This window comes from Rhinatrema bivittatum, chromosome 10, assembly GCF_901001135.1.
Source record: "Rhinatrema bivittatum chromosome 10, aRhiBiv1.1, whole genome shotgun sequence".
NCBI classification, from domain to species: Eukaryota; Metazoa; Chordata; class Amphibia; order Gymnophiona; family Rhinatrematidae; genus Rhinatrema; species Rhinatrema bivittatum.
The window spans coordinates 84,880,459-84,892,506 of NC_042624.1; the positions used below are offsets into that span (position 1 = coordinate 84,880,459).

At 40.1% G+C, this 12,048-nt stretch overlaps 1 protein-coding gene across 2 annotated transcripts in view; it reads left to right on the top strand.

Annotated features, from left to right (window-relative positions):
- The window catches only part of COL24A1 (collagen type XXIV alpha 1 chain), a 554,101-nt gene that overhangs the window by 182,894 nt on the left and 359,159 nt on the right, over window positions 1-12,048 (top strand). For both annotated transcript variants that reach the window (XM_029618163.1, XM_029618164.1), the window contains exons 11-12: window positions 7,602-7,655; window positions 9,059-9,103. In XM_029618163.1, coding sequence (XP_029474023.1) covers window positions 7,602-7,655; window positions 9,059-9,103 — 99 coding nt within the window. The remainder of the gene's footprint in view (window positions 1-7,601; window positions 7,656-9,058; window positions 9,104-12,048) is intronic.

Here is a 12,048-nt window from a genome sequence, read left to right on the forward strand (position 1 = left end):
TTGCTGCCAGCTCCCAATGATGTCAAATTGTTTTAATTAGGTTTAATAGATGAGGAAAGATCTTAGTATGCAGTATTGTTCATACCTTTTCTTGCCCTCGCTTAATTGTGCGTTGATGTAAATATGAATTCCTGTGGGATAATGTAATTTTTCTTACCTTTATCTCAACTTCCTCTTCTCCTTTGTGTTCTGCAACAGAATAATGGCAGAAAGAACACAAGAGTTGCAATACTGGGTCAGACTGGGGGTCTATCAAGCCCAGCATCCTGTTTCCAACAGCAGCCAGTCCAGGTCAAAAGTACTTGGCAGGATTCCAAATAGTAGATAGATCCCATACTGCTAATGCCCAGGAATAAGCAGTGGAATTCCTCAAGTCTACCTGGTTAATAACTGGTTATGGACTTTTTCTCCAAGAACTTGCCCAAACCTTTTTTTAAACCCAGCTCTTCTAACTGCTTTTACTACATCCTCTGGCAATGAATTCCAGATCTTAATTGTGCATTGAGTAAAAATATTTTTTCCCAGATTTGTTTTGAATGTGCGACTTACTTCATAGTGTTCCCTAGTTTTGTATTTTTTGAAAGCATAACACCTTATTTGCATTTATTCATTGTACTCCACTCATGATTTCATAGACTTATATTATACTTCCCTTCAGCCATCTCTTCTCCAAGCTGAAAAAGCCCTAACTTCTTTAGCCTTTTTTTCATAGGGGTGCTGTTCCATCCCCTTTATCATTTTGGTTGCTCTTCTCTGTATCTTTTCCATTTCAGCTATATCCTTTTTGAGATGTGGTGGCCAGAATTACACACAATATTCTAGGTGTGGTCTCACCAAGGAGTGATACAGAGGCATTATGACATTCTCCAGTTCTTTCTTGAGAATTGCTAACATTCTGTAGGCTTTTTTTTTTTTTGACTGCCGCCACCACACACTGAGCTGAAGATTTCAAAGTAGTGTTACAATGACGCCCAGATCCTTTTCCTGAGTGGTAACTCCTAATATGGAACATAACATTGTGTAACTGCAGTTTGGATTACTTTCCCCATGTGCATCGCTTTGCACTTGTCCACTGCCATTCGAATGTCCAGTCTCACAAAGTCCTCCTGCAGCTTCTCACAATCCACTTGCAATTTAACGACTTGGAATAATTTTGTGGCCTTTGCACATTTGATCACCTCACTTTTGCTGTTCCTTTTCTAGATCATTTATAAATATATTAACAAGCACTGGGTCCAGTACATATCCCTGGGGCACTCCACTGTTTTACCTTTCTCCGTTGAGAAAACTGACCATTTATTCCTACTCTCTTTTTCCTATCTTTTAACCAGTTTGCAAGCCATAGTAGGATATTGTCTCCTATCCCATGACTTTTTAATTTTCCCAGGATTCTCCCATGAGGGACTTTGTCAAACGACTTCTGAGAGAAGGTGCATGTGTGGGGGTCAGGGGAGGGGGTTTGCCTTCTAATTGAATGAAATGTTTTCCTAGTTATAGACCATAAGGAAAACATCAGACAATCAGATGCAGCTTTGCAGTGTTGTACATAAGCCTTCTCTGCAACAATACGCTCCAAAAAGAAAAACTCGGCAGTCTTGCCAGAAAATTTCTGCTTAATAGCAAAGTTCTAGCTTTTCATGTAGCAAGAAAGCTTTGTTTTTTGTTTTTTTTTTAACTTTATATTTATTGAATTTTAGTGATATACAAAGCAAATGCATTGCATACAGGAAAAAGATACATAGAATATGTACTACATTAACAATAAAAAGAAACATTTTCAAAAGGCAGAAAAAAAAAGAAGAAAAATATATCATATTCAGACATCTCCATAAAGAAAAACAGTTGGAGAAGGAACCTAAAGTTTATGGGAGAATACAAAAAATAATTATCAACAAAGCAATAGATTTAATGTGTTACACAGCACTCAAAATTAATGGACCTATATAAATGCCGCCTACTGAGGGCCATCCTTGTAGGTATACTGTTAAGGATCGAGATGATTGCTTTGCTTTTTTTTTCTTCCTGAACAATTAAAGTCTTTCTTAGAACCCAGAAATGTGCCAATATCATTGGCACATTTCTGGGTTCTAAGAAAGACTTTAATTGTTCAGGAAGAAAAAAAAAGCAAAGCAATCATCTCGATCCTTAACAGTATACCTACAAGGATAGTGTAAAAGAAAGGAATAACCCATAGAGGTAGCTTTGGAGCATAAGGCAATAAAGCTTTTCTGCTGCTCCTACAAAGACCGAGCAAAATCAGGAAATATGCAAATCATCTGACCCCCACCTGTCTAAAAAATCTTCTCATTACATCATTAACATCTTGCTGGTAAATAAAGGAAACTAACAAAGTAGAGCGCTTAGCCACCTCGGACCCAGTGCTTTCTAGAAATTTTGACAAATTATCAGCAATATTAAAGGAAACATGATGGAGGTTCTGAGCACTCCCTCCGTGATTAGGAGAAAGAAAGACAGCTTTATTGATAGAGGGGATTTTTCCAGAATCAAACTGCAATATGTCTACGAGCTATTTGTTAAGTGTGGTAAGTGGTGACTCTCCAAATACTTTGGAGAAAATTAAGAAATCGTAAATTTGGATATCTGGCTTGATTTTCCAGATATTACACACGTCGAGACAATATATTTGAGTCCTTGACTACAGGCGCATTAAAGACTTGATCTTTTTTCAGTATTAGCCAACTTCCCCTCAATATCCACAAATTTGGAATCACATTCAATCTTCGAAGACTCAAATTTAGAAGTTAGAAGGTCAATTTTGTTAATAGAACTTTTAAGAGATCTGCCAAAGCCTTCTAAGAGATCCAAAATATCATCCAAAGTTACCATTTTGCTTGTTAGGCAAAAAGGAGGATTCACCAGAGAAGGGCTGCAAAATCAGCCTTGGACTCCTATTGACACTGGCAAACTTGATGGCAAAGACTCTCCCTGAGCCAACATCGGTAAAGAAGATGATTGAACCTCAAAACTCTTCCCATTGGCTTCACCAGACAACATCGATGGGATGAACTGCTCTGATGCCACTCCACCTACGGCCCCCGCCAACAGAAGAATTGCCAAGACATCATCATTGTGCGCCTCCAAAGGAGGTGGAATGGCTGATCTCTCTGCTGGAGGAAGTCGAAGATCCTTGGGACTGAACGATACCTCTCCTGGCAGGTCAAGTGCTACCTCACCCATACTCGCATAGGAGCCGTCAGTCCCAACAAGTGCTGGTCCAACGGGCATGTAGGATGGAATAAGCTGCTACCCAGGAAGGGGGTATTGGGGGGGGGGGAGAAATACCCAAACCTTCCCTTTGCATTTGGAAGGAATTTTTAGGTAAGTAGAAGGAAAATCCAGAGAAGCTAAACACAACCAGATCACACCACCATTTTGGTTCCTCCCTGTGGAGAGACTGATTTGAGAAAAGAGTTTTCTGATTTAAACCAACAAAGAAGGACATCATGATCTGAAGCAAATAACCCACTTGGCAAGGTTGAATTCCAGTTCTACATTGATTTTAAAGGCCATTGTTTTCAGTGTGAGGCTTGGGAGACGCATGTGGCTCTTTGGAGATTATAGTGCTTTGTACAACAGTAAAGAAAATGAACTTAGGCCTGGATTTTCTAAGGTCGCAGACCTTAGAAAATCCGGCGGTAATGGGGGGCGGGGGACCGAAGCGGGGGGCGGGCCTGCGAAAGCCGGCAGCCAGCGCACCACTGCGGTGCGCTGGCTGCCGGCTTTCGCACCGAATAACTACACCATAAAAGGTGTAGTTATTGGGCGCGAAACTGACGGCGATAAGGGTCCTTACCTTTCGCCGCCAGCGATGTCTCCGCAGATCCGGCCCCGGTGACGCCCCGACTCCTCCTCTTCCGGGGCCGACTCTGCCCCCATTTAGTGATCACACGCGAAAAGTCCCTTTTCGTGTGCGATCATTTTTGAAAATGACCTCCTTAGACTGAACATTTGAATCTCTCTCTTTAAGACCTGCCTTTCTGCTGAAGCAGCCTATTGCATACCAGTATTAAAGGCAAATATCAGTTCCTGCAGTTCTACAGAAAAATGGTTATAAATTTAAATATGTACTTTAAAACAACGAAAAATTATATCTGTTTGATTACGTTTGTACACAAGCAATAATTTTATTTTATTTTTATTTATTTAAGGTTTCTTTTATACCGATGACCGTTTACACATCGCATCGGTTTACAGTTAAAAAGGAACAAATGGGCAGAACCCTTACATATAACATTGAAAAAACAGGTTAACTTTTGGGCAGGGCCCTTACATGTAACTGAGAACAAGGTGGTTAAAAGTGGGATAGGGTATAGAGCTGACTATGCCGCGAGCGTCCGTGATATCAATAAATAGATACAGCAAAATCAGTAAAATCACAACTATTTACAAAAGCTAATTACATAATTAGCCGAGTCAAAGTACAAAATCGATGGGCATGAGACATATTCCGAGAAATAGATTCCTAGTCATGTAGCAAATTCTTAGTTACTCAATTTTTAGTTAAACAGTGGGGGTTTATGTAATGGCAGGTGATGTGTGGTAAGCCAATTTATCAAGGGTTAGCGTGGCTGAACATGCCATTGGAAAATATATATGGCGCACGCCATCGGGATGTTTTGCCATCACCAGCTGTGCTAGAAGTCATGATAATGATCCAAAATCTGTGTTCTGTAGCAGAGAAGTGAGATGCTACCACAGCTAAAGATCAGTGGTGAAAAGGAAGCCACCAATGTTGAGCCATTTCTTTCAATTTTAGGTTTAAGGGTATTTACAGTGCTGAATAAGTAATGAAAAGGACTTGGGTTTGATCAGTGACTTGAATGAGGGAGTGAGAGAAACCATTTACTTATTTATTTATTTTTATTTAGTTGGGGGTTTTTTTATATACAGCTTTTTGCACTTTTTCAGCATTTCAAAGCAGATTACATTCAGGTGTTGTAGTTATTTATCTCAGTTGTATTCCCATTTTACTGTCATTTATAAGGAAAGGTGTTTGGCGGGAGAGGTGGTTGCCTTCTAATTGAATGACATGTTTTCCATGTTGTAGACCATAAGGAAAACATCAGGCAATCAGATGTAGTCTTGCAGTTTGTCATTATATCAAGAACCATAGTCTCTGTAGTATTTGCCATGGAACATGATTGTGTGTGGACTGTGAAAATATGTTTTCGTTCTCCTAATAAGAGCTTTCTAAGACAACAATTGACTTTTATTTCCTGATGTCACTAAAGCGACCAAACTGAGACGGAGGTTATTTCTGGCTAAAAAGCAACGAGTGTTAGATCTTGGTGCATCTTTTCTTTTAGAATTTCCCTATAAGTGCATTATAAAACTTGCTTCAAATAGTTTTATTTTCTTTGACCCAGATCAGTTAGAAGGTTTTCTTATGAATCGAGAGAGACCATCTCCTGTTCACCCTTAATGTTAATATTCCATTAGCATGATTGCGAGTTATCATTGTTGATTCTTGGTGCTCTCTTCGTGTCTTTTCTTATATCATAGGTCCCCATAGGTGGTCATATAGGATAATAATTTCCAACCGTATTTGTTTTATTTTTTTCTGATATTGTATATTTCCTTTGTGATATCCGACTTCTGGATGTCTTTTTTGACTTGTTAATTGTGAAAAATTCTGAAAATAAAATATTTAAAAAAAAAGACCCATAGTCTATATTCGGCAGCATTTTATCTAGTCTTCTCTGCAACATGCTCCAGAAAAATCAGTAGTCTTGCCAGAACATTTCAGTTTAATAGCACATTTCTAGTGTTTTTTATGTAGCAAGAAAAGAGCTCTCTGAGACTTTATACCCACGCAGAAGGGCATCATGATATGAAGGAAATAACTGGCCTCTCTTACACCATATTTTGCTGATATTTATTTACAGAGACAAAAGTGCGCTTTCCCTAAAGAAGGGAGAAAGCTTCGGGATCACTTGTGAATATGCAAGTGATGTTGAAAGAAGGTCACAGGCCCATCCAGTTCAGCTTACGATGAGAACCAGTGGTTTGCGTTGTACCTCACTGGCCATATTTGGCAAGTTAGAATTGGCTCTGCGTTTCTGTCATGGCATGAATTAACTGTAATGCAGGTCACTGCCCTGTTTAACATCTACGGTATATGACCCTGATCTGTAGGCTTCTCTAAGGATTGGGAGTGGAGTTTAGAATTTTTGCGGACTATATCCTGGGTTTTTTTTGTACTCATTAAATCCACCTGATCCAAAACATTAGCTTTAATATTCCATTCAGTGGCTTTCACATAACAAAGCTGCCCCTTAATGTGGAAACGAGCATCCTTAGTGGTGTTCTGCTAACGACACCTGGTCTTCCAGTTCAGTGGTTGCAATATTCCCATTGTAGCACAGGTAAAGAATTTAGGGGCCTGGTTGGAATCTGACCTGTATCTGTGTGTACACCTAGAAAATGAGGCGAAGCGAACCCTTTTCAAACTGCGATGTAACGCAGGCATATAAACTACTGTTGAATCCTGAGGATTTTCGGACAGTGCAACAAGCACTAGTCCTCACAATGTGCCATCTACATCAGGGTAGTGGCACATATCCTCAGGGCCTTACAGATAGTACAGAACTCAGCCATGCAAGTCCTGACCAGTATGAGACTCTGGGTACACATCACCTTTGTTCTCCGTTCACTGCAATGGTTGCCCGTGTACTGGATAATTAAATATAAATTGGTAGTGCTAATTCATAAGTTATCAAATAATGCTTTACCCTGGATATGTGCTATTTAGCGAATTTATAATCCATTCTGCGCATTGAGATCTGCACACCATGGTTTGCTGGCAGTATCCTTGCCACGGCTGGCCCATCTCACGGAAGCCCATGACAGAAGCCTTTACAGTGGCCAAGCCCATCTTCTGGAGCCTTCACTCTAGGACATGTACACAGACATTCAGGAAACAGCTAAAAGCTTTTTTGTTTAAAAAGGCCTTCAAGCTTGAAGACTAAATCATCACTGTATCCCTCAGGCTGACTTCATCGTAGAATGATTTTGCAGGTAGTGCTTAAGTGGATCGTTTCATCTTCCTGTCTTCTTTTATGTTTTGTTTGCATTTGTATTGTAATTATTTTTATGATCTTACCTGTGTGCCCTGCTTTGAATTTTGGATAAGCACAGGAAAAAAATCTTTTGAAATAATATAAAATAAACTTTATTCTGCTTGTTTTATAGCTATTGCTACATGGTAATCCAGAAGAATCCTTGAAAAAAACGGAATAACTGGAAACATTTGACTTAATTGGATTAGTTGTTTGATGATAGGAGATACATAGATTATATTACAATAAAAATACTTGACATTACTAATTTGAATTTTATTAGCACAGTCTCAAAGGCGTCATTGTCTTATCCTAATGATTGGAGCTTTAGAATCCATCTTTTTTTTTTTCCAGAATGATTAGTTTGATTACAGATGATGCATGACAAGACGTAGTGCGGACAGTAGAGGTCAGAATCATAGTCACCTCTGGCATTCCCCCACTAAGATGTATTGGGAGGTTTTTGAAAATGTGCCTGTGCCTTTAAATCAAATAATCAAGATAATTGTTTTTGTTTTCAAGGGTTTTATTGGACCTCCTGGGGTGGCAGGCCTTCCTGGACCAGAAGGAGACAGAGTAGGTGTATTTTTTAGAATGTCATTTTAACAAATCCTTCACTTAAATCCACACCATAGCATATGCCCCAAGATAGTGGACCTGCCAAGACTGAATGATAGTTTTTTTCCATGCTGTCCATTTGCCAGCAGACAATTCATCTTGACAAAACATAGCTGGCAACCATGATGCTTCCAAAGCCCATTAATGTGTTTTATTTTTCATAGGTTTGATAGGTTTGACTTTTGGCCTTGTCTGATCCTCAGGGGCCTCACCGAGCTAATATGTTTGTTAATATTTTCTTTCAAATAGAAAATAAAAAAAAAAAATCAGTTTTTGAGATGTGGCATCTTGCACCTGTAGCACAGCGCTATCTCAGCGTGATAGAGTGGGTTTCGGAAAAGCAGGCCAGGGTGGCGGCGTTTCCCAAGCAAAGCCCATGGGACTGGAAAAACTTTGTGTGGTGGCTTGGAGGAAGTTTTCTAACAATGGAGTGGACCTGCAAGATGCAGCCATGCCCTGTTTTGGCATTCGCGTATGTGAGAAGCCAGCCAGATCGAGTTGGGGGCGAGGTAGGAGATTGGGTTGGTGAGGGGCTGGAAGGAGGGGAAGGCCTCTGCACTTTTAGAAACACTGCAGTGCACCCTCTTTGGAAATTCATGTTTTACTATAATCCAAGCACTGTGAAGGACAGCTGTTTTATGTATGGTGCGTATTATATTTAGGAGCGGATTACCTGTACTGTATAATTGTAATCCAGGGAGAACCAGCAGCGTGAAAATAAAGAGCAAGTGATTCTGAGCAGTGTATCAGGGCGCATTCTCTGCAGGACGCTTACAGAGTGCTCTCAAAATAAGGAGTTTTCACAGCAATCTAGAGAGCGCGGTGTTAAAGGTGACAAAATGTCTCCAAGTTACATAAATATTTACCTAATCAATAACATGCAGGGTGCTCATTTGTACATTTGGAGAAAAAAAAATCCCTCATTTTGCTTAAAATCTTGAACAATTTTTTGCTTTGCCCTTTTAAGAGGATAATTTTGTAACTGCCCGCATAGGGTTGAAGCCTAACTACTACCTTAAGACTTTCTCCCAAATTTTCAAAGTGGATTTCTGTGCATTAAATGCATTTTTTTAAAAATGTGCATGTGTCCCCGGTTTGTGCATCGATATACGCGCACAGCGTTAAACCCTAGCTCGAGCAGCCGATCACTCTGTGATGTCCTGAAAGATTGTTAAATCTGCTTTGCCACTCGTTAAGAGTTTCATGATGTATTGACTGTGCAGGAATTGGTTTTTTGATGGCAGGATCTTACGGTGTTGCCCAACAAATCTGAATGCTAGCATGTTTTAACCCATTTTATAAATATCAGTTAATCCGTTTCTGTGAACACATTCCATATGTGATGTTGTCTTCTGTTACAGGGTATTCCAGGGCCTCCTGGAAGAAGGGGTTTCAAGGGAAGACAGGTAGGCCACATTAATAATAATTATAGTCCTGTGAGCTTCTTTATTGATATTTAAATCATTTGATATTTTATTACATGAACTACAGATGGACTGAAAATCTGTAAATGTGCCCAGAACGCCGGGTATTCATCTGCAGGAAGGGTTTATTGGATCACAGTCACAGACTGCGATAATGAGAACCCAAGAGATTGGGGATTAAATGGCAAAACCCCCACTGGATCAAGAACTCTGTCATTTATTCCACATTTTAAAGGGTTTTTATCATCATGATGCTCTGTGATTGCAAGCTCATAAATCCCTCCTCCCGAGTCCATGTGTAGATTTTGGGCAGAGTCCACCAGTATTTGGATTATTTCTTCTTACTGCTACTTAAATGTTTTAAGGGCCTAATTCAGACCATTTTAACCAGTGACAATCTACCTAACAGACGTTTTACATACGGGTACTAAATGTTGAATCAGCTAATTCAATTAGCCTGATTCAGCACTTTCTGGCATGGAAATTCCATCTGAACTGAGCCTGGGAGAGGTTCAAATTCAAATGAAAGAGTAAGCAGCAAAATTATCTAGATAAGCTTCCCGTTCAGACCTCGCTGACAGGGAAGGAACCAATCTCGGTTCAGTTCCATTCACCCCCAGTTCTGTTCACCCTCAGTGAATAAATGAATATTAAGGGCGGGGGCATTTCAGCTGGGCCAGCACTTAAAATCCGCCTCCTGCAGGGTGTCGTACACACTTCTGGGAGTTCAGGGGTGGGGGTGGGGATTTGACCCACAACCTTTTTTTTTAGGTTGGGAATGGCGGGGATCACTGCTGGCCATTACTTATCAGGTTGAGGGGAAGGAGGCATAGGGGATCAGGTACCACTGTGCCTCCTGTTTATTTCTGTCTTGTGGGTGAGAGGAAGGGGGGGTTATCTGAGGAGGTAAATCACAAGTGGATTGTGAAAAATTGCAGGAGGATCTTGTAACATTGGAACACTGGGCATTTAAGTGTCAGATGAAGTTTAATGTGGACAAGTGCAAAGTGATGCTCATGGAGAAAAGTAACCCACACTGTAGTTACAGGATGTTAGGTTCAATATTAGGAGGTATGTGTTTTTTTATTTATATTTTGCTTTTTCAGGCGCGTCAAAGCACATTAGATTCAAATACTGCATATATTTTTGTGTCCTCCCAGGAAAAGGATCTGGATATCATTGTGGACAAAATTTTAAAGACCCTTGGCTCAGTGTGCTGTGGTAGTCAGAAAAAGCAAATAGAATGTTAGGAATTATTAGGAAGCGAATTGAGAAAAAAAATCAGATAATGTCATAATGCCTTTGTATCTATCGCTCCGTGGTGAGGCCACACCTGGAGTACTGTGTGTGGTTCTGGTTGCCACATCTCAAGGAAGATCTAGCTGAATTGGAAAAGGTACAGAGGTACCAAAATGATGGAGGTTGGAACGGCTCTCCTATGAGGAAAGGCTAAAGAGGTTGGGACTGTTCAGCCTGGACAAGAGTCCTTACATGGGGGTAATAGCAAAATTACATATTACATTTTACACCAAATTATAAATACATTCATCCATTCATATAATTAAATTGTATTATATTTATTACAAATTAGAATAGTCTTAAAGTATACATACACATACATAAATGATCTCCATATATCATAAAATCACTATTTTCAACAACCCCATATTAAAACCACATAAGTATTCCCCATAACACAATACTATATCCCCATACCTAAATCCTACCAATTATCCATACCCCCACTGTATGCCAAAACCCCAACAAGGTCCCTTGTTTCACCCTCCACGGGCTTCCTTTGGGGGGTGTCTAATGGCATTGTCTGATATTCACAATGACACCTGCTTGTTCCAGATTATGCTTCGTGTAAGGATTTATGAGTTATTACTCGTGGTGGGGGTTGTAATATAGATCTCTGTTGTATGTACCTTAGAGAGCTTGGACAAGAGACAGCTGAGGGGAGATATGATAGAGGTTATAAAATAATGAGTGGAACAGAATAGGTAAATGTAAATCAGTTATTTACTCTTTCAAAAAGTATAAAGACTGGGGACAGTCCATGAAGTTAGTAAATAGCACATTCAGAACAATCGGAGAAAATTCTTTTTCACTCAGTGTAATTCATTGCTGGAAGAAGTGGTTAAAGCAGTTAACATAGCTGGGTTTAAAAATGGTTTGAACATGTTCCTGGAGAAGAAGCTCATAAACTTTTATTAACCAAGTAGATGTAGGCATTAGTCACTAATTATCACTGCACGATAGCAGCTTGGGATCCATCTACCGTTTGGGATCCTGCCAGGTACTTGTGAACTGGATTGGCCACTGTTGGAAACAGGGTGCTGGGCATGATGGACCCTCAGTCTCACCCAGTATGGCACTTCTTTTGCTTTTATGTTTTTATGTATCAGGGTGCTGCTTTTTGTTTTCTCTGTCTTGTCCAGTTATCTTTAGGACAGCTGTTTGGCTGACCAGAGTTGCCCTGACAACTTTGTTCAGGTAGCACTGCCGGGACCAAAGGAAATTGCACGTGCCATCTCTTTGTATTAGCTACATTTTGTGCAGGTGACAAACTGCCCAGACAAAATTTAACTAGAAGCAGGGGGGAAATATTCAATATCACGGGTTTTGTCAGTTATCAATGAGGTTAGTCAATGTGAAACAACTGAAGAGTTTTGAGTTAAAGTTCTGAACCTGGAACTGGTGCTAGGTTTCTAACATCCATCCCTGTGATTCCCCCAATCCAGGCCAACAGTACAGCATTTGCAGCCTCACGTGAACTCTGCCACCTCTAATGACGCACTCATACCTACTTAGCTGCTTGAATAAACGCTGGGTGGGTGTTCATGCCCGTGAATTTGAGGACATTGGGCCACCATACAATCCCGTTTTCTGCAACTCACCTTCTCGTCTTCCTTTGGAAGCACACC